Source organism: Aythya ferina (genome assembly GCF_964211825.1).
Source record: "Aythya ferina genome assembly, chromosome: 7".
Taxonomy (NCBI): domain Eukaryota; kingdom Metazoa; phylum Chordata; class Aves; order Anseriformes; family Anatidae; genus Aythya; species Aythya ferina.
Window position 1 is genome coordinate 20,800,403 of NC_140302.1, and position 23,703 is coordinate 20,824,105.

General features: G+C 41.3%; 1 protein-coding gene and 1 long non-coding RNA gene across 2 annotated transcripts in view; one reads left to right on the top strand and one right to left on the bottom strand.

The window, feature by feature from the left end:
• The window catches only part of LOC311439634, a 60,547-nt gene that overhangs the window by 24,117 nt on the left and 12,727 nt on the right, over positions 1 to 23,703 (top strand). The window lies entirely within an intron of this gene.
• On the bottom strand, positions 6,239 to 10,614 carry PPP1R3C (protein phosphatase 1 regulatory subunit 3C). The gene is made up of 2 exons (XM_084524956.1): positions 10,495 to 10,614; positions 6,239 to 8,796 (listed from the first exon to the last, which is right to left on the bottom strand). Exons 1-2 carry the CDS (start codon positions 10,506 to 10,508, stop codon positions 7,851 to 7,853), a joined length of 960 nt encoding a protein of 319 aa, XP_084381082.1. The 5' UTR covers positions 10,509 to 10,614; the 3' UTR covers positions 6,239 to 7,850.

The following is a 23,703-nucleotide window of genomic DNA, read 5'->3' on the forward strand; positions in this document are numbered from 1 at the left end:
CTCTCTTCCAGCTGATTAGGCCCTGCAGTTATCTAGAAACACCTTGCACCTCCATTGGTTCTCTCTTCCTCTAATAACACCTATGCTGCACTCAGCACAGCCCCAGAGGCTTCCTAAAACCTCTTGTCCACTAACGTTCAAGCTATCATAGAAAACATGGGAATCAGGGGCCATGTTTCCTTGTCTGTTGTTGGTGGAGCAGATTGCTAACCAGCTGTGGTGGCCCGAGCCATCAGTTAGTGGTATCAGCGACACACTCCTTCTGCTTCCATACTCTTCCTGGGAATTTAATTAAACTCCTCCTAAATTAATATCTTGACATCTCACAGCACCTGTAAAGAATCTCACAAGTGACTATTGGCCTGCCAGTCTCTTGACTTATATAAGATGTAAATTGAGGATTTTTTCTAGAGGAAGTATAAGCCTTTATTTACCTTCTTTCTTTTCTACAAAGAAACAGGAAAATGTTTTGAGGACATCTCTGAGATATCCAAAATTCATAAATATCCAGTTTTTTTCTCTGCTGTTTTCTTCAGCAATGCCTTGGACTTTTGGTTTCATATAAGCCAATGTAAAAATTTGGGCAACTAGTCCCAGTGCCTCTAAGATGCTGAAATAAGGCCTGTGAAAACTCCATTTTATTTTTCTCAGCAGAGGAGAGGTTTGATTTAGAGGAGAATGAATGTCATTCGGTTATTCAGCAAATAATTGTGTGCCATACAATCAGAATTTGCTAGTCCTATTTTCTCAGCTGCTGCTAATGCAGCACTCAGCAGTATCCCATCACTCCCAGGCCAACATAAGGCCTGCAGAAGATTGACTTCAACAATAACACCTATCCCTTAAACATCATTTTCACCTCCTGCTGGTGGGATTATTGTTTGGTTTTTGTCCTTAAGACCTATGAGTTCTCCTAACTCTTTCTATCTCATTTTCTGAGAAGAGTATTTCCACCTGCAGAATGTACCCGTGTAGTGGGATTTTACACTGCCCTGGTGTCCTTCCTAAAGAAGATGACAATGGACCTCTGAAAGTCCAACAGTTTGGGCATCAAGGTCCTTCCAGAAGACAACACCAGGTAGGAAACACTATAGCTTGGTATATCTTATAGCCTGATGGAAGAAAGAAACCATAGCAATAGGGATAATGGCTTGGAAGTTAATGTTCTGTGTCTTCCCCATGCAGAGCAAAGGGTGAATGGTTTTGCTGGTGCAGCTGATGAGGTGGTAGTTACAGACAGGGGGGCCACATTCTGGTCTTGACTCTGCACATTTGAGGGCAAAAAGGAGGGTAGGATCCTTCCAAAGGATTATGAAGTTGGGCAGAATATTTGATGAGCTCTTCTGTCACTCACCTTTGCTGAGCCTAGATGGAGTGTTTGAAGGGTATCAATATCTGTTGTATGATTGTCAACTGAATGCAAAACTACCTTTAGTTGTACCGATCCACTTCTGCAGCTCCTGTAAAACTACTGTGTGTAGTCATAGCATCTAATAGGTGGGGGGGTAGGGATCAGTCAGTGGCTGTGGCTGTAAGGAATGGTGATGTGCTGAGCTATTTTCCTGGGGCCAGTGGGTTCACTTGAGGGCTCAGAGTAAAGTTGAAGAGTCCTGTGCTGTAGCATAGTATCCTTGGCCTGACCTGACGGATGCAGGTAGTTCTTGACATCACAATTTCCTGGACTTGACTTCATGGTTACCTGTAGCTGTGTCTGTGATTCAGGGAAGGGCTTACCTATGTCAGGAGATGTGCTGTGTGAAAGTTTATGTTTTGTTCTACTCTCTCTGCAAGAGCAGGTAATTGTATTGGTCACGTTGCCACCTAGTTGAAAGGACTGTGACACCAGTGTCGTGTTGTTGCAGTGCAAGGTGCAAAATGCTGCAAGGCTAACAGCATCTGAAATACTACGATAGCCTGAAACATGAAGAGATAGTAGGGGTGTTTCTCCACTAATCCATTTGAAGCAAATCATTTAGCTTTTCAAAGGTTGATATTCTTCCCCATTCATTTCTTTTACGGCAAACTGTAGACCAACTTTGCTCTTGTAGACTTCTACTTTCTCGTTCAATATGTTTGTTTAAGTAAGTGCTCATTCATTCTGCTGAATCAGTTCTGGTTGCTAACTTCTTGTAACCATAACGTTCATGACAGTTACTGCTGTTATAAAGTCCAGAGTTGAACTGTTGAGGAACCTTATTACATTTTCCCCTACTCTCAAAGGAAGCTGAGGATGTAACGTGTGTACAAATAGTCTTCTCTACTTTCAGTATACTGCAATGCCTCCAGTGTCTTACAAAGCTATCAGGAACTGAGTTAGACCCCAGCACTGTGTTCAGAATATGCCTAAGCAGAATTAGCTGTGTTATATTTTCTACCTTACCGTTCAAAAGATGCACTCACTGAGATCAGCAGTGGGCCACCCACAGTGAACACTGCACAAGTAGAAGTCAGTCCGCCATTTTTGTATGTACTTTGTCCCTGAAACAGAAAATACCATTCTTTGTTCAGAAGATATGAAATCTACCCATCTTAGTGACTGGTCCAGAAAGGAGATAAACAGAGGCTGGAGAGTCAGAAGTGGTTTGTGACATAGGGAGAAGAAGCACAAAAATATGAATGTTTTTAATGGAGGGAATTACATGAATAAATTGTTCAGTGAACTGCATCACTGATTCAATCTGCCCAGCTGTCATACGCTCTAAGGACAGTCTGTCAAGCACTACAGAAATGATGCATATGTTCCCAGGCCTTGTTGTATGAGATGCATGAAGTCACTTGAGCAATGAAAGATGGGTACTGAGCTGTGCTATGTTTTCACTGGTGAAATTGAGGACCGTGCAGCCAGGCTTTCAACAGAGCTGGTTGAAAGTGTTATTTTTGCCCTAAGGACAATCCAAAGACCAGATAGGTACCTTTCCAAACAAGGATGAAAAGCTGAAATACCCATTTTTCATTAAGTGAAGAATTACATAGCCTAGAAGAGGGAAAGATGGCACTTCTTCTGAAGCACTTACAGACTATTGCAAAAAGACAGCAATAGTTTCTTCTTCTTGTCTATGCAAAATACAAGTAATTAGGAACTAATTTTAATTAGGCTAATACCTCAGGAGCCTCTTTTAAGGTAAGAAGAGGAAAGAATAAATAGAAAGATGTGGAGCCTTGTCCTGGTTTCAGTTAGGACAGAGTTAATTTTCTTCCTAGTAGCTGGTAGAATGCTATGTTTTGGCTTAGGATGAGAAGAGTGCTGATAACACCCCGATGTTTTAATTGTCGCAGAGCAGTGCTTACACCAAGCCAAGGACGTCTCAGCTTCTTGCTGTGTCCTGCCAATGGGCAGGCTGGGGGTGCAGCAAGAGCTGGGAGGGGACAGACCCAGGAAAGCCGACCCAAACTGGCCAAAGGGGTATTCCATACCATCTGACGTCATGCTAAACAAAATATAGGGCTGGCTAGCCAGGGGAGGGGGGCCGGACTGCTCAGGGTTAGGCTGGGCATCGGTCAGCGGGTGGTGAGCAATTGCATTGTGCATCACTTGTTTGTACACAGTAGTAGTAGTAGTACTGTTATCATCGTTGTTGTTGTTGTTATTTTCCTATCTTAATAAACTGTCTTTACCTCAACTCACAGGCTTTACTTTCCCGTTTCTCTCCCCCATCCCAGAGAGGGAGGGGGGAGGGTGAGCAAATGGCTGTGTTGTGTTTAGCTGCCGGCCAGGTTAAACCACTACAAGCCTCCATCACTGACGGACTGTAAGAGCAGACGAAGCAAATTCCAGTCAGGAATGGTTGCAGTATGGCTGATCCCTGAAACAGGAGGAGAGACATCTCAAGAGAGGATTTAGGGCAGTCTTACCTCATTTTTATTTTGGCCTTACTGAAACCTTTCACTCTTTACCACATGTCGCATTTTAAAGCTTGTAAGTGTCTGAGAGGGATGGGAGTTGTTGCTTTGTATACATGTAATTACCATAAAATTTACTGTATTACCATTAATTTACCAAATTTACCATATAAATTATGGTCATTTATTTAGATATAGATATAATTAAAGAAAAAGACATTCACTAATTGCCTGTGAAAATTATAATTATGTTCTCAGGAAATGCTGAGTTGCTGATCTTTGAGGGTGACAGGTCTTCATTAATATGAAACACTGGCAAATTTCAATTTAATTTTCCATGGTAAGACTAGGCCAAGATTCACAAAAAGAAGTACTGTTATGAAGAAACATTTATGTTCAAAGAATAAAATCTCTTAAATACTGTGCCACCCATATATTATAACAAAGTCAGACACCTCAGATCTCCTTAACTAACGGAGGGAATCCATTCACTCTGTCACCTTAGTGGTGAAAATGTTAATCAATGGTGCAGCTGGGAAAATGACTTCCTACAAGAACAAGATGATGCAATAGGGTTGCAAGCTCTGTTTCAGGGACTACGCCTGCTTTCTATCTTTAGTTTTTGCATACAGCATCTCTCAAAGGGCATCATCCAAGATGCGTGTTTGAATTCCCTAGGCTAAGCCAATTTTCCAAGGATGACTTTGCTTTTCTCTGCTTCTGATAAACACATTTTTAAAACTAATATATTTTAGTGAATACACCTTAATGTTGCTAACATGTTCCTGTAGGGCCTATTACCTTTCTGGTCAATGTAAGTGTTAGTGATATATATATGAGTTCTGTTTTAAAAGAAGAAGAAGTGAAACTGCACTGCCTTAGTACAGAGTGGAGAAACAAGGAGATCTTTGCTCTCTTGCCTGAGGCAGGGCTTTGGAGCTGCTTTGCTTCTCTTTTGCAGCAAAGCATTGCCTTCCCATTGGGCAAATATGATCTTGCAAGGTAACTTTGCAAAGTAGCAGGCTTATAGCTAAACCTTGTTTAAAGGAAGTTTTTTTTTCTGGTATTATAAGGTCATTTATGTCTCAGTCAAGAGAAGGACAAGTGTTTTCTGCTGAGATGGCTGGACATGAAACTTGGCTGAAGGAGAAAAAAAAAAATGCTGCTTTTCCTCATACTGGAAGGCTTTTGCTCCACCCAGTAACCTTGCATCTGTTTTGCTTCAGTGAAGTCTGACATTGAGACCAAGGAGCCTTTAAGCCACTCATTACAAATCCCTCTTGAGCTTACTTTTCTAGAGCTGGGAGCTGGTGGTGCAGCATATATCATGGCCCAAGTGCTCCTGCACATAAAGACACTGAGTTATTTACTAAGTACTATATTGCTTTTTCAGTAGTTTGAGGTTGGTAGACAGAGCTGGGGAAAGGAGAGTTCTGCATCCAGTGCAGGTTTTGCAATGTAGAAGCTTGAAGTTCATTGCCCAGTTTAGAAGTGTTGTCAGAGCCTTGCTGCCTTCCATCATTCTGGAATTGCTTTCCATAATTAAAACTAGATTTCTTGCTGGCATTGTGTGCAACAGATTGAACTAGACTGGATCTTGTCACTGAGTTTCCTTATTGTGTTGGGAAATCAATCCCATGTAAAGCATCTGGTGTGTGACCAGTGTTGACTAGCCTGTCCTTGCTCTGTGCTAGGAGCAGCAGCGGTGTGCCAAACCCCTCTGTCCTCTGGGGACTTGGGGCCCAACACACTTTTCTCTATTCTAAATAATTGCAAGGCAAGGTCCACACAGCAGTGTCAAAGGTGGACTGGCTCACATGCAGACATGTTATTTTCCAGCACGTTTTTTGGTACTGATAGCGATTGATCTGGTTCCCAAGCACTAGCAGAGAAAAAAGGCAAAATGTCCCACTCCCCCAAATAGCAGCCTAGCTGCAGGGACAGCACAGTCAGCTAAGTACCAGGCAAATGCAAGCCAGAAGACATCAAGTGCTGCTGTCTAGATGTTTCTGTGCATGCATTGTATATGCTATAGTTCAGCGGTAAGTCTGGCCATCAGATTGAGCCAGACTCCTGCCAGACAGACTCACTCACAGCACAAAAGGATTCCGCATGGAATTTGCCAAACCAACCTATTCAATTTAAATTTGGCAGGATGCAGTTGGTTGTTTTAAATTACAGTTCATACAGTTAATACTATTGATGATATCTTATTTAGTGAAGATACCAGATTTCATCTTCAGAATAATATCAGATGTTGCCCTGAGATACCATACTAGAGCCAGCTTTAGCAATAGCTGGTGGCACAGAACAAACCTTCCATACCTTAGATCACAAATGCAGTTGTTTAAAGAAGTTAATGAACTTGGCAGATTGAGTTGACTCATTAAGAACCAGGTATATCAAAATACAATTTATTCTTAAAATGGCTAGTTTACATGTAACAGCATGGGTTACATAGGGAAAAAGTGCAATTAGTGAAAGAAGCTTATTTCACCTTGGTATATATCTTCTCATTGCATTGCAAGTAGCTTCAGACTCAGGATATTATACTGCTTAGCAATGGGAAAAAAAATGTGACTTGTATTTTGATGTTAATGCTACTTCAGTACAGTTAAAAGGTGTGCTGCTATTCACACCTGCTGAGTATGTATTGGACAATTTCCCACACAAGTCTTGCATGAAACACAAACCATCTTTACAGTTTGACATCTCAGAAAGCTAAATTACAAGCATACAGATACAAAATATACAGTAGTTTAAAAAAAGCTTCAAAAATGAGGTACAATAAAACAGAGCAGTTCTCTATGTGCAAGCCTATATTCATTCTAGAAAACTAGCAGCAACCCTGCTCTTTTAAAGAAATTAGCTTTCACAAAGTGCAGCTAATTCACTGTCTTCAATATGAAGGACCTTGCCTATGTTACACGCTTTTGAGAAGTTATCTCTAACTGTGCAATAGGGAGCAGGATACCCAACCATGAGGGGCTGTGAGATCAGATCAGGCAACAAGTCACATCATCTGATGCTGCTACAGACTAGGAAGTTTGCAAATCACTTGGTCTGTTCTGTAAACTAACCCTGGTTTCAGCCTTGATTTTTGGCATGTGCAGTGGCTTTTTTAAAAAGGCACATTCTTCTTATAACATTAGAAGGTAAACCTTCTGCTTGATAGCTGAGTAGGATGATGAAGGTAGAAGTCAAGGTTAGATTTCATCTCAAATGCAGGATACTTATTATTCACAAGGCCAATGAGGACAGAGATGTCTTCCCAAACCAGCAGTTGCTTCTTGCTTTGTGCCACTTTGTGTTCTCCTTTTTATCCTGTAGAACTCTCCCTGGTATTTAGAAGACCAGTTTTGAAAAGTCAACATCAAAGCACTGGTCATCTCAAAGTTACGCAGCACATCTTACCTCTTCCCCTTCTCCTACTTTTCTGTTGTCCTCTACAAGTTTCCTAACCTGTGTTGAAGCCACAAATCCCAGCCATGCATTCCTACCTGCCACTGCTACAAGCACACTGAAGGTCATAGCGAGCCTCTGTCCTGACAGCATCACCTCTTCTCTACTGCACTCCTAACATGTGCAAAATGGTTTGTAGTGTTCTGTTCATGTAACATCCCTGTGTACCCACACACTCATGCACATACACACAGTTGCTACAGCTTGCTAAGATACTGTCACCTTCCATACTTCCTCACAAGAGTCTCTTGCCTAGTGACTCGGGAGAGACAACAGCAGAAAGCAAGCAGTATATACTTAAGCATGCTATTTCTAAAGTAGGTAGCATACACATGGGTTTCATCTTGTTTGCCTTTCTTTCCAAGGATAAGTTTTGGCTAAGAACTTCAGTAACATAATATGGTATAACAAATCCCACAAACAACTGAATTTGGATTTGTACAGACAGCCAACAAAACCTGCCAAGTGGTTTTGTCATGTAGTATGTGAACCAGAAAGCTAACACTGTTCTGTTGCCAAATGGAAGAACGCTTCCTAGCTGGTGTCTATCACCAATATGGTGATGAATTTTCAATCCCTCCCAAGCTCTGCCACTGGGGAAAGAGACCACTGGACAGCCTCGGGCTGCCAAGTTGATCAGGCTCTCTCTCTTGACCTCTCCTTTGAGTCTGAATATCTATACAGTCTTTCTTGGCAGATGGTATCTGAACTCCATCAGACTTCCACTCTGCGTGGAGAACCTTGTAATTCTGCCCCTCGTTATTGTCCCAATAGGTATGTTCTCCACTTTGGTAAGAAATGCAAAACTCAATCTTCTCTTGAGAGGAAATGGCAGGAGGCAAGTCAATGGTAAATGAGAAGGTATCATTTTCAGAATCACCATAAACATTGTTCATGTATACACACTCAATGTCCGTGTAAGTCTTCCACGTATCAAAGGTAATTCGAACCTGAACCTTTTTCTCAAAGCTCACATTTTTTACTTTCACAGTGCCTGACAGCACCTTCTCTTGTAGGGTGCAGTTCTCCAGGCAGACCAAGTTCTTCTGCAGGCGGTTCCTGAAGTCCAGGTAGTCAGCTGAGGGCCGAGGAAAACCCAGAATCAAGTTTTTCTCCTCATGTAGCTTTAGGCCAGATGTTATGTTTTCAAGGCCCATGAGGTCGAACTGAAGGTCCCAGCCAGGGTGCTCCTGGAACTCAGAGAAGGTGTGTATTGCTGTCAGGGACAGTCCCTTCGAGTCAGCAAACACAACTCGCTTCTTGGCTCGGGCTGCCGAGTGGTTCCAGTCGGTCTTCTGTGCTTCAGAGTCACGTTTCACATGCAGGCATGGTCTGAGAGGTTTGAATCTGTTAACAAAGTTGTTTCTTTGACAGTCCTCAAGGGGGCTGAGAAAACTCTTCAGCGGTGGTGAATGGGCTAAGCAAATTCTCATGGCCACATCCACAGGCATGATGGAGCTTGGCAAGGGTCTCGGATCCAAGATCTGTATCATTCTGAAATAAGCAGAAAGTGCATTATTATTTGTTACATCAGGGAAATGCTTATGAATGCATATTTGTTTCATCTGCTGTCTTAATTATTCATGGCCTGCTCTTTGTGCAGCTTTAAATAATGCAGCCTAAATTAAAATTGACAGTTCAAGCTAAGGAAATAGAATGAGAATATTCAGTCATTTCTTGCTAGTTCTAAATTTTTTTGATTCAAATGTAATCTCATTTGTTTCTTACAAACCTCTAAAAAGTGAGTTTTAGTGAGAGGTAATTAACATATTTCCTTGAAAATACACAAAAGAACTTTCCAGTATAGAGGTACAAACAGATCCAGCTACAGCAAAAGTGCACATCCACATTAAACTTAGTTTCCCTTTTAGAGACTCTGAGCAAGGACTTAAAATTCCAGCAAGCTGGATCAGCTGCTTCGTCTCTGCGCGCAGAAAGCACTATATTAAGCAAGTTACCTATCCCATCAGAGCATTGACTGGGATGCAATGTATAATGATGCAGAACCATCACCCTACAGCTCAGAACAATCATAAATGCATTTCTTAGGCAATGTGGTTTTGGTTAATTCAGGTGCACAAAAATGCCAAAGCACCTTTAGAAATATCTTCTATGAGCTGCTAACTCAGGTTCGATTAAGAAAGATAGCGTGCACTGTTAACATTGACTGCTGAGGAAATGGAGAAAAAAATATAGGAAGGGGAGAACTTTATTTATCTACCTCTGTGTGCTTCAAGAACTGTCTTAAAAACGTCCTTTATAATCCCTAAAGTCTATGCCTAAACCCTACTGTAAGCATTCTATAAGAATATTATGGTTTTATTTGTAAAGATTTATTCCTAAACCTCTCTCCCAGAGGATGAAAAATCACAATTACTTTGCAAAAACATGGCCCATTCAAAGCCAGTTGGCATGAATATTTATGGTATTGGAGTTCAACTGCAGTACTGATAAAGTATTGATAAAGATCTCTCCTGATAAAGATGCAGTCCTTGCTGGAAATATGGGTTTTTGTTGAGTCATGGGAAGCAAAGGCATTTGCTTTGTCACTTAAATGCCTTTCTCCTTCCCAGTGTTCTCACTGGGGTTCCAAGGCACTGCCAAAAAAAGCAGAATCTGCACTGACCTCTTAATTCCTCTCCTTGCTATTTTTTTTATTTTTTTTTTTTACTATTGCGGCAGTATTTACCATAATAGGTAGGGGAGTACCAGCATCAAATTTATCGAGATTTGTTTTGCATTTAGGAGGAACAGGGCTATTTCCGTCCTCCCCCCCCATAATTTTCACCACCAGCTCCTTGGGTAAATGCTCCTAAGGTTTTTCAGCATTTAAAGACAAAAAACAAAACAAAACAAAACAAAACAAAAAAAAAAAAAAAAAAAAAAAAGCACGACTAAAAAGCCAGGCTGCGAGAAGAGGCAAAGATGATCCCCCAGCTCGAGATGACGGGGGCTCAGCAGCATTGACATGCAAAAGCAGTGGTGCTCGTGCAGCGCAAGTCCTCTAAACCCGGAGGAGCGCTGCGCGAGTTTTGAGGTTTCCCCGCAAGGACGAAGCTCGATGTTCCTTCCACCCCCCTCTTTGCTCGCTTCTTCCCGCGGGGCTGCAGGAACACACCGAGAGCGCAAGCAGGCGCGGGGGAACACGGACACACACACAGCGTGTGCTGGGAGGGAGCGGGCGGCGCTTACCTGCTGCAGTGCATGGGGCAGCGCGGCCGCCGGCTGCTCTGGAGCCCGCTACGCCCCGCGCCGCCGCCTTTATGGGGCGCTGGGGCGGCGGGCGGCCCGGGGGCGGCCCCCGGCGGGGCTGTGCGTGCCGGCGGGGGGGCGGCTGCCGCCGCTACACGTGGCCGCGCCGTGCGGGCGGGCAGCGGCCCGGAGAGCCGCCCCCGCCGGCCTCCGCGGGTAGTAGTGTGGCGTTCATGCAGGCCGGGGTATTAACGTGCCGGCTGAAGCACCTCCTGCTAAATCTAGAGCCCCGAAGTCGTTTCCAAAACTACAGTGCTTGAAATAACTTGGATATTCTGCCCCCCCCCCTCCCCAAAGGGCTCGGTGCCCTGCTGCATTGGCTATTTATGGCCGAGGGCACCGATTGTATTCGAGGTTCTAGTGTCATGCTGCAGTGTTTCCAACGGGCAGCTGAGCAGAGCCCTCCGCGCCCCAAAACTGCCAGTCTGACCCGGGTTGCCCCGAGGCTGCCTGGCCCTCTCATCCTCCAGAAAGGAGAGGCAGGAGACAGGGCTTCCATGGAGCAGCTGGGAGGCAGGCAGCAGTTTTAGATTAGGCATGCTGAAACACTGGCCTTTTCCACCAGGCTTTTTCATTTTTGCTGTGTGGGCAAAGTGGGTGTTGTTTCATCAATGTGGAGCTTCTTCCCATCACCATCAAACGATATGTTGCCAGGGCCTGAAAACTGTCATCCTGGGCTATAACTGCCCTCGTCCTCAGTGGAAAAATTACTGTAGGACATTTCATTTGAATGGTGCTGCTGGCTGTTCACCTCCCACACACGGTGGTCTGCGCAGTCTGAAGGTGCTTGAGGCTCAGCTGTACTTCCCACGATGTAGTTATTATCTATTTCTGGAGCAAATGGACAAAAAGTGGCAGAACCCAGCCTTCTCAGCGCTGCCCATAGCAGAGCCACCACTTCTCGCACCATGCCTTCCTAGTAGGCCCCACACAGCACCCAGCAGGCCAACAAGCCCCTGGACGTGCAGACAGCCCATCGGCAGCGGCACGTTGCCTTCTGCACGTTTCCTCCTAGAGGCTTCCTCCTCTCAGAGGAGGCTGGCCTTCGAGTCACTGTTCTCCAGAGACTGCCCCGGATGCTGACTGGTTCAGCGAGTCTTCTGTGGCTTTACTGTTTCCCTATCACCTTCCTGCTGGCCTGCTCTTTCCCCAGGTCAACTGATGACGTGCAGTCACACAGTAAAATGTGATACTGAGTCTGTGAGCTGTAATTTTTAGAGCTCGTAGTTTTTACTGGTAGGCGAGACCATGCACAAATGAATAGCAGGAAGTACTATGTCCTATGTGAAGCAACGGGGGCTTACAGTGATGCACAGATGATTCAGGGTTTTTCTGGCTCATCCAGTTTTTGTTTTTCTTTTTTTTTTCTTTTATTTTCTTGGTTTGTGAATGAAGGGCTTTGCTGCTCTGCTAAGAGTTTATTAGGAGGCTGTGTAAGCACAGGCCAAGGCATGGTGGGAGGTGACAATGACACCTCCATTTTGGATTCAAGCTGCACAGAAGCAGTCTAAAAAACATCCTTGAAAGTACTGGAGGGGGAAGACTTCTGTTGACTGAAGTGTGGCACACAGGCCCATACGCTGTCTCTGTATGTATAATGAGAGCATTCATAGGACAGCAGGACTTCAGTTTCTTTGCTTGGACCCTTGGTGACTGAAATTCCTGCCTTTCATGCCAGTACGTGACACTAAGCATCACACAGATGAAGCCTGAAGCATTAACTGGCAATGCAGACAAGGGTTTGGAAAGGTCCTGGTCTGTTCCTTGATGCCAGCTATTCAGGATGACCTTCCCTGGTCCTCTGCTTCTCCAGTAACACTCCTTCCTCTCCACCTTCTATATCTTGTAGTGACTGTCAGCTCTCTCTCAAAGGCAGATGATACTTTCTCATCATTTGCTTACAGAAAGTGCTAGAAAACTGAGTTCTTCAAGCCCTGCTAGTTGCAAGGTATTTTTTCCTTTGAGCTACAAATAATTTCAGCCCCTAGCAACAGTAAGCAAGGCCCAGGATCCCCAATGGGCCCAAAGGGGCACATGGCTGGTGCTTACCAAACATCCTGTACTCACCCGTTTTAAAACATTGGTGAGCAACTCTGGAGAAATTTCATGGGCCTGTGCTACGGAAGTCTTTGTCCTTGGTGCTCCCACCGTAGTGCTGCTGAGCCCCACAGCTGCCATACCTGCAGCACACCCAACAGCTGGGATACGTGCTCTCTATGTGCAGCCATTAAATGAGACTTAGACAATACTTTTATTCCACACTGATCCATGCTTGACGCCTGCACACAAAGAGGTGCCCTGAGGCTTTGCTGCACGCATTTCTACTACTCTGGAGTAGCTGGCTGCATTGTTTGCTGCCATAAAACAGTTTTTTCCTGTTGGGCTGAAACATCTCTTTTGTCTTGCTCAGAAAACATTATGGAAGATTATTTAAGGTTATATGCTTAAAAAAAAAAAAAAAAAAAAAAAAAAAAAACAGTAGTGAGATACAGAGCTTTTCATGGACAGATCATTGCTCAAGTTAGTAAATATGGGCTGAAACCAAAAGCTCAGTGGCTGCTTGGTAACCCGAGTCCCGTTCATGGCCACAGCGCGGTGCCCCAGTTTCCGGTTGCCAAGACAAGCAGAGAGGGTTGTGCAGAGCCAGGGCTGCTCTTTCCTCACCCGAGAAGAGATATGTCTGCAGTGAGGCAAGCTGATGGGGTTAGCTGAGGTAGCAGAACAGTTTGCACTGTCAGTGATGGTCCTCTATCTGCGCTTTTTATAGAGGACTCGGGTTTCCAGTTATTTTGGTTCAGTGGCTCTCCTGTCATCAGTGGCTTAAAAATGTAGATTTGACTGTCTGTCTTGCCTTTCAAATAGGGCTGCTAAAACAAGAGCACCAGAGAGGGGGAAAAATAATCTTTGTCTTACTGTGCATTGGACAGAACTTCATGTCTTATCAACTCTCCTGACATTTGTAGGTGCACATGGAAGCAAAGGGAGAAATATACTGCCGGGAGAGGCAAGGGTGATTATAGCCAGCCCCATCAGGAGGGGCTGCACCTCAGCTGACTGAGTGACAAGGAAAACAAAGTTAACCACATATACTAGTTCTTTCCCTTTTTCTGAAAGTGCTGCATTTGAAATATAAAAACCTAATTGCAACGAATTAACTGTAATAAATTGTCTCTATAGTTTCAGAAGACTTTCAATGTTCCTTCTTACAAATAGTTTCCAGCCTACATTATGCCTAAGCAAGGTAGCACACAGGCTGGCTCTTCAGTGAGTTTCTCCCTTCACAGATTGCTCTATGACAAGCCCACAAGTGGGTTCAAGCTGTTCTACTCAAGGAGCAATCTACAGCATTAGCTTCTCTGTGAATGCTTGTACATGTGGACAGCCCTGCAGGTCTCGCTGTTCTTCACCTGTCTGAACCAGCCAACTTTTTTCAATCAGCAGCTTTCAGAGCAGGTAATAAGTGACTGTGGGTTTCTGTCGGCTGTCAGACAGCCAAGGGTGTGCTTGGTCATTTGTTTGTTGGTTCTGGTCATTTTATGGCTGAGGAGAATAAAAGCGCTGCTTTTCTCAATCTGTGTCCCAAAGCTGAGTAATTAAACAAGTTTCCGTTGTTTTACTTTTTGGCTTTATTACTTCTAGGTTGCTGTTGCTGTGCTTCTCTGTTGTCCTCCCCCACAGCTTCAGGAGGGGAAAAAATGAGATATGTTACGAGTATGGGAAGAGTTGAATGGCCTTTGGTATTTAATTGAAGCATTTTTAAGCAAAGATAAGCAACTGTTTCCTGACAGCGAAGTAAACTCACAACCACACTTATAGAATAAGGCCCAGAGAGAAAAATATATATATATATAAATCTCCGTTTCACTTGCATAGTAATGTATCCATTGAAAAATTGCTGCTGTTTGCAGGGTGGGAGAGTAATGCTAGCTCAGTGCAATAATAGTATACAATTTAACAGGGAAGTTTTTGATTTCATTTTGAATTTGAGACTAAAGTCAATTACTAGTCCAAGGCAAAATACTGCGGTTGCTAGAAAACAGGAAATATCCATCTTTTTTTGGCTAGCACATATTTGGTTCCCACAGCATCACTCAACACATGTTAATGAAGCAGGGCTTTAATAAAAGTATATCTGATAGTACAGCTATGTCCCATCAGCTCAGCTGACAGTGCTGTCACATAAGGCTTAACGCCAGCCATTTCTTTTCTTGGATTGAGCTCTTATGTTCAATATTACCTCTATGCTGCTAAGACTAATCTTTTTAAGTGTGTAGTATTTATAAGGTTGGGCAGCAGGTTTCTATGACCATCATTATGACACAAATAATTATTCAGGTATGCATGACAGCAATGGAAGTCCAAACTGAGTTGAACCTGTAGACCTTTAAAAACATAAAATTAGTGATTTCTTGGATGAAATACAGTCCACAGAAGCCTTATTTAGTCTTAACAAAAACTTATTTTCTTTACTTGCTTCTCAGAGCACTTCAATGTACTTTGTTTATTCCTTATGGCTACAAATGTGGACCAAGAAAACTCTCCTCAGAAACTCTGTTATCATTTCAGGGATTTCTTTAACACTGGCACAGTCTGTATGAAGAATAAATAAGTTTTTCATCTTCTTAGGATTTTTATTACTCAATTCCTTATAGCTCAAATCACAGAAAGACTAGAAAAATATATTCCTTTGACCAAAAAGCAGTATCCTGATGATACTGCTAGACTTTGGAAGAATTCAAAAGCATCTTTTGTCGATATCAGTTAGGATGAAATTGCTGCAGTTTTTTTAATATTTTAATATACTGATTTTGGAATAAGCTTTTAGTTTGAAAAATAAATAAATAAATAAATAAATAAATAAATAAATAAACAAAAAACAATGAACATAAACTGTTGGGGATGGGAAAGTTTCCAAAACTTTTATTTTTCCAGATATTTCATTATTAGACATTTGAAAACTCAGACTTTGACAGGACAATAAATCAGTTTCTTAATCATTTGCAACTTGTTTGTAGAAACCGGGCTGCCTTGCAGACTTGCCTGGCAGAACATATCCAACCCCTAGAAAAAGGGTCAAGTTGCCTGCAGCCGAACGCACTGAGAAATTATGCAAAGATGGATGAATTTTACATTTTCCTACAGCAACTATATGAATAATCATTCTCACTGGGGTATGATGTAGGCCTAAATCTTCAAGCATTGGCAGGGGCTCTGGGATTGGTTCTTTTTAGGTCAATAGCAACAGTTCTTGCCAGTATAGGGTCTCAGAACCTTGGAAAGTTGTATTTAAATTCCTAGAAACTGGAGGCTTTGAACTGAACTGGAAGCTAGACATTGATTTAGAATGTTTAATCTTTTTAAGACTGATTAAGGACAGATTAGTCGATGGTAGATGTGCCATTTATTTGGAAATTTGTACTTCAAGGTAACTGCATTGTTTTCTGAAACAACTGACATAGAAAAGCAAGACAATATATCGTAGGCTGCTTAATTAAGTTTTGTGTAATGTGATTATATTAAATTCAACATATTTCAAGGAAGATTCCCTTAAAAAGCTTTTATACAAAATGCTGTCTGTTGAAAGTATAATTGCTTTGGTATGTATATAGCAAGAGATTAAATAAAGGCAATACCATGTTACTTATAAATTGCTGGTACTTAGAGTAAAAAGGGAAAGGAAAATTGAAAGAAGGAAGAACGTGACTGTACATATTTATTCTTGGAATAATCTAAACTTCCAGTGAAGGATTGACAAGAGTACAGAAAACAAAATGCATATATTTTATGGATGTTCATAAACAAATTTAAAAAAAAAAATCTGCCTTATGAATACAGACCAGCTTTTGAGCATGTAAAGTCTGTCCTTGATGTTTGAAAGAAATGCAGTATTTCAGTATTTTTGGAAACAACTTTTCTTTTCTTTTTATTTGTAACCACACATCCAAAAAGGTTGAACCTTGAGATTCTGTGGCCAAACATTTCATAAATATAAATCATTTTTCTGAGTATAAGTAATCAGTGTTTATTCTTTTCCTACTGGGCCAAGTGGAGGAAATACCTCTGTTGATCTTTAGTCTTTTCAAAAATAACAGTAAGTGAAGTTCTGCTTTGTATAATTTAGGTTTTTTTTTGTGTGTGATTCTGTGTGACCAAACAAATGTTGGCTGTACAGACACCTCTGTCAGTTATGTGGGACGAATTTTATTCTTTGCAGTCTTTCAAGCACAAAAGGTGATCTCTTTTACCCAGGTATGAAAAATTCCTTGCAGCCCTGCAGGAACCATATGTTTTTTCAATATGATTACCATTCTCATAAGCCTTATGTTGCACGCTCATGAAAACCTTCATCCTGAATAAGCATTGCTGTATCTGATGGCAGCCCAGCTGACATCTGCAACATGTTCATGAAGAGTGTTTAGAAACCTTTGAATAGTGCTCCTTTTTTATTCAGCCACCAGAGAGACATGATCCATTTCTGTATTTTAGGTTCTCTTACAAGGTACTTTTTGTCTGGTGTATCACAAGGAAGGAACACCGCTTGAAAATTAATACAGTGACGTTCTGTGTTGAGTTTTTCTTGGATTTGCTCTATTGGGGGAAAAAGCTCTCCTATAGCATAGGTCTAAGGGATAAATGAACCCTTTCTCTCAGTTTTAGTGAGACATCTAATCACTCCAGCCTTAAAATAGGAGTTTCCTAGGATCCGACCTAGTTATTCTATCATTTTTTTAGGATGTATAACATACATATGTGTGTGTATTTATATATACATATTTCCTCAGTTTCACAAGGGTCAGATTTCATGCAGAGATTAATTTCATTTTTAGATTTGATGGAAAGAATGAAGCCTCTCAAACCCAAGGGTTGTAACAGCATCAGTTTTGTTTCATCCTGCAACAGGAGGGGAAGTAGTTAGGACCTCTGAGTGTAGAAAGATCTGCGGCCTAAATAACATATTTGCAATAAATTGGTTTCCTTGGGTTATTCTTGGATGCTGCTTCTTGGAACACAGAGAGCTTACTGTCAAAATGTGCTTGCTCCACATATGCAATAATGCTTACAGAAAGTTTTGCAATCTTTAATATGTCTTTAATCAGTGAGAAAGATCTTGCATATTTCTCTGGAGAATTACAGTCATAGGATAACCAGGGCTGGAAGGAATCTCTAGAGGTCATCTGTTCCGCTCTCCTCCTCAAAACAGGACTAGCTTCGAAGTGAGATCTGGCTGCTCAGGTTGCTTGTCTAGCTGAGCTTAAGTTGCTCATCCAGCTGTCCTGCAAGTACAGAAAGTCCACAGCTTTTCTAGACAATCTCTGCAAGTGCTTAACCACTCTTGTAATATTTTTCCATTTATAACTGGAATTCCTTTGCTGCAACACCTGACTGTTGCCTCTTTTCCTTTCACTGCATACCTTGGGGAAAGGTCTGGCTCCATCTTCTTTACCATCCCTCTTTCAGTAGTGGAAGGCTGCACTCTGATCAGCTGTTACTCAGCCTTTTCTTCTGCAAGCTAAGGAAACTTGGCTCCCTCAGCCTCCCCTGGTGCAGCATGTTCCAGTCCCCTAACCCTCTCGGTGACCCTCCACTGGTTTCACCCCCATGAGGGGCTAATTTACCGAGGCACTCAAAACTAGACACAGTACTCCAGATGCAACCTCAGAGATGCCCAGTGCAGGGGAATAATCACTTCTCTTAGCCTTCATTTCAGGATTTCAAACAAGACTCATGGTGTTCTCTCAGGAGAACACAAGCAGAACTTTTTTGTTTGCTGTGGCAAAGACTCTGTACAGGTTGGTACACAGATATTTGTGCAATTTCTCTAGTGCTCTTCAGTTTGTTTAGAAAATAGCAGTTATCTGTTTGTATTTTGGCATATAATAAGTTACATTTTATTTGTGGTTTGGGGGACTTTTTTGGTAATCATTCTCTCATACATGATTTCAGTCTTCTATGGAAAGAATGGAAGATGGAATGGAAACAGACTTGTAATTGTTCTCTCAGGCCTTTAACGTAGACCTTTTTCTAAAATTCTCCCAGACTTTTGATTTAACATCTGCCACCATTTCCAAATGACACCTTTTCACACATATCTACAAAACTTTTGTCCAGTCCTTCCAAACGCTGATATACAAGCCATTTACTTTGCTTGCTGCAGCAGTCATGGATAGGCCAATGCCAAACTTCTTTGGAGATTTTTGCTCTGACATAACATTTTAAGATCCTCTTTATCTCCCTTTGTGTTGCTGCTTCCATCTTCATATCCCTTCTCCTAATTCACTTTGGTTTTGTGCCCTCTCATACTTTCAATTTACATTTCACCTTCTCCTCCCTTCTGGCTCCAAGTCTTTATTGAACTGGTTCACCACATTTCCACTTCTTTTCCCATAAACTTTTACCCAAAGCCTGTTAGCTTAGCAAAAGCCACTAAGATTTTCATTACTACTTTAACTCACCTCATTTAAGCATTCTGGCAACCTTTGAGTTTTTCTATCTGAAGCCCTTTCTGAACCACACGGCTCCTATACCACACCAACAAAAATTTGCTTCAGACCACATAAGGTTGCTCAAATGCTCATCTAACCCACACACCTCCTTCCTGGTTATTTCTTTTAGCTGCTTTGTGTTAGCCAGGCAACTGGATGGACTTTGCTCATTAAGCAAAATGCCATGCATTAAGTTCATCCAGCTTGCACTCTACTGCAAAAGCAGAGAGATCACCTCAGTGATGCTGACATACATTTGCTAGTTCTATTTAAGGGTATAAGGAGATATTTGGGCACTTTACTCTGAAGGAGAAAGCACTGGGTATTTGAAGGTGAAAATGAATTCTGTTTTTATTCACAGGCTAGTAAGCAGGAAAAGAAAAAAAAAATCAATCCGAGGTAGTTAGAAATTTTTCTTTGTTACAAAATCAGACAGTTCAGAGGAAGAAGTATTCATCAGACTGCTTCTACCAGGGAATCCTTCCCTGAGAGTGAGAGAGGACACAGAATAATACTTGGTATGGGCATGGCATGGCACTCCTGTCATTCTCCTGGGTTATAGAAAACCCATCCTAAAGTTTCTCATCCTTTTTACATATTCCTACATAGATGTATTTCTCTGCAGTATATTTGTGTATGCAAAGTGGCATAGCTCTGACAGAGAGGCTGAGAGAGACCAATTCCAGAAGAGGCATTTTGCATTCTATGGGTAGAGAAAGAACAGGCTACCCCTCAGCCAGCAAGTGTCTAGCCACATGGCTGTTATGGGAGAGGAAGTTGTGAATCTGTCCTTTGGGAGCAAGGAAGGGAAGTAAAATATTAAAAAATAAAGCTCAATAAATCTGTTTCCATCCACTCCAGAAACTTTTTTAAACTCTGTCCCTCAAGGGAAAGGGAAAGTCACTCCATTTGTATCTTCTTTCTCATGGTAGTCATAAAGACAGTGAGCATGAGACAAAATAAATTATCGCTCTCTATAAGAAGGGTAGCGTTGATGTATCCATTTTATTACTATCAGCATGCACTACACATTTGGTTTCTCCATAGCCATATTCGTAATTCATACTGTCTGTATTTGACTATCCCATGAAGAAGGTGTTTAAGGAGAAACTTCTCTGCTAGTCATAACGCAGCAATGGTGAAAGCAGGATGGGGTGTTGGTCAATGGAATGTCTTTGTTTTAGAAAAGACATGTTATCAGGGCTGTTAGCTCCAAAATCAGGTTATGAATGCCCTGCAGATATACCAGAAAGTAGAATAGTATGCCTGGCCCTTTTTATGCAACACATCATAGGTACAGATAGAGGAAGAGAAGTGATGATTCATTATCTGTTCATCCAGAAACCAAGATGCTGATTCATATGCTACATCCAAAAATTTCTCAAGTCTAAACATATTATTGACTATTGAAAAATCTCTTTTAAAAAGTGTTGTGCACAGGGGTGTGCCTGTGCCTTCTGTGATCTCGTTCTAAATCAAAAGGTCTACATCATCTTTAGACTTATTGGTACACAGTGTCTTTTCTAGTCTGCCTTACTTCTAGTTTCCTTTGTTATATGTTTTACAGGCAATATAGATTAGTTTTGCACATTTTTCTTTTCAAATGGCATGTACAACTTTAAAAATACATAATATAGTCTATAGCATATTATAGTTTTGTAAGCCACATTCCAGACTCTTGCTTGTGCCACTTATTATATTACTATTGTTGATGCTGTAATTATTATGGCCATATACAAAACTGAAGACAGACCAATTCCTTTTGTAGATAAATATATTTTTCTGTCTAACGTGGGGAACCTCCTGAACTCAAACTTTTTTCATTAGTTCGTTTCACAGAACAACCTTCTTCCTACCATTTTTATCAAAATATGGTATTAATCTCTATGGCATTTAAAAGGTATAAAACTATTAGAGTTGGATACAATGCTGAATAAAAACAGCTAAGCCTAATGAAATTACAAATTTTCTGAAAAATGTGAGACATATGCCAGTATAAGCACATCAAACCACAGTGAAGTGATGATTAACTTGTTACTTATTAATATCGAAAGTCCCTGCCAGGATTCTCTGACATTTCTATGATAGGTTCTCAGCTAAGTCAACAGAAATGCTCCTATTGCTTTCTTGGGTCCTCAGTGTCCTCAGTTCTTAGAATCATTTCCTTTCTTTATCCATCTGAATTTGAAAGACAGAGTAATTATAATAATTCTTAACATCTTTTTCCCTGAACAACCAACATTACCATAGTTAGTGAGTAACCCGTACAACACAAGTATTACGAAGGGTGAAAAATTCCCCTGCGAACTCCTACTACTGCTTTGTGTTTTGTTTTTTTTTGTTGTTTTTTTTTTTGTGTGTGTGTGTGTGTTTTGTTTTTGTTTTTGTTTTTTTTTAATGAGGCAAGAAGATACTTAGAAATCCATTCAGTGGGAAATACTCTGAATTTTGAGACAAATCTTCTCTCACTGTGCATCATCCCCAAAGCCCTAGTAGTTTGCACAAATTTAATGAAGCACGAGGTTCCTTTGAATACATGGGTTTCTGTTCCCCAGTGCATTACAGTTCTTCTGTGCCAGTGTAACTCAATTGACTTGAATTGTGATAAACAACACCAGTCTGTTGCAATGCTGAAAATAAACACCTTTTTTTTTTTTTAAAAAAAAAAAAAAAAGCCTATGAAAGTTTGAAGAACTGTCACCTAGTATTTATTTCATCTTGTCTGTATTGTTTGTGGAAGAAAAAGTGGTTCCTTAGACTAACTTAGCATCCACATTGCCTATGGATCAATATTGGTAATAAGTTTCACAGCTGAATTACAATGTTTTCATGCCTTATCAAAAGCACCATGGCAGTCAAAGTTCTGAAACACGGAACTGTAGGAAGGTTTTCTAACAGGAAGAAGGAAAAGAGACTTACAGATACACTACTGTATACACACCAACAATGTACAGCCAAACTACTGTAGAATTTTTTGAGCCACTGCTATGTTGAACAATATTTTAACTGTTGAGTCAGCATACCTTTAGCATGGTGAGACTACCGAAACGTATTTTAACTCCATTGCTGATACATAGCGTCATACCTAAAACTCGTTTTCTTCCTTTTTAAGTTTTATGAGCAGATGAGCTCAATTACACATTGAAACTTCATTCCTGCAGGTAATTGACTACTCATCCACTTTAAATTTGTCTTTGGTAGCCTGCCTCTGATGGCAGGTGATAGAATGAATGATGCCGAAATTGTACGTAAGGATTTAGAGTGGGTAAGAGAGATGTAAGTGTACATTCTGAGAAAATGCTTACTTTGCTTTGCTTTTTAATCTGAAAACTGGGGCATTTTTGAATAGGAATGTCTGGAATTATCTATTAAATTGGTTCTAACTTGAAGTAGAGGCAGAGAGCAGGAGGAAATGGTGATGAGAAAAGGCATCCCAGAGTGGGAGATACGTTGAGTCTGCATTCTGTCTCTGAGCAGTGTCCCAGAATGGCTACTGATGTGGCACCTCACTATGATGTCCTCCACTTTCCTCAGAAGGGAACTGGAAGAGAGCACTGCTGGTTCACATTGGTCATTTTCTCCCATCACAGATTTTGTAATTTGAATGTAACGTGCCAAAAAAGAACTACACAAAAATCTTTATTTAGATACGTTGTCTAAATATGGAGGAAAAATTTACATCTTCAGAAGCTGCTTTCACTACAGCTCAGTGTTTTGTTGTCACACTTGGTTTTACCCAAACATCACTACTCTGGTGTAAATTCCCTCTTGAGTTGTTTTTAAAAAATGTAATTGTCCTTGAGCAGTGCTAAGCACAAGGATTCAGAGGTGATGTTAGCTACTCCCCCTCCTGCACTCCATTGGCTTCACCTTGTGCCTGACGCGATGTAACACAAATGTTGGGAAAAGGTGAAAGTTAAAATGGTGCATGATATTTTAAGAGGAACATTTTCCTGCCATCCCATTCCTTCCCCGGCTGCTCTCTTTTTTTGTCCCTGCACTTAGAGAAGCTCTGCCAGTCTCCCAGCACATCTAGCTGCTGTGTGTGCCAGCACAACAAACACTCCTCAGTGGAGGAGCAACTCAGTACAACAGTTGTTGTACTGACCTGTTGATGTGAGGGAAAGGGTTTAGATTCATCCTTACTTCTTGTTACCTGTAGCTAGCAGAGGAGATCCAAGAACTGATCAGTGATTCTTCCTAAATTATTTTAGGTCACGTCGAAGAGGTTTGCTACACCACAGCAGGAGTTCAGATGAACTTCTCTGCCCTGAAAAAAACTTAAAGTGGTTATGTTCTCAGTTGCAGATGAGAGGCAGCTTAAAAAGTTATCAGCCTGCCAGCTCCTAAGCAGTGCCTGACTGTAACTGTGCTATTAGACTCACTGTATGCTAACATGTCACATGCAAAAACAAGGTTTGCATGTCAATGGGTCTGCTGTGAACAAGCTCTAATTCAGCAGCTCAAATGCACAATTGCGAACATAGCTTTTAAAGTGAAGGGTCTAAATCAAATTCAGAAACAATTTTAAAATGGGAGGGCATTATTTTCTTATAGATAAATGAGTGAAATTTGGTAAAACACAAATAATAAAGGAAAAGAACATACAAATAATGCCAGGTATGAGTCCCTGCAGGTCACTGTAGTCATGCTTTGAGTTCATTGT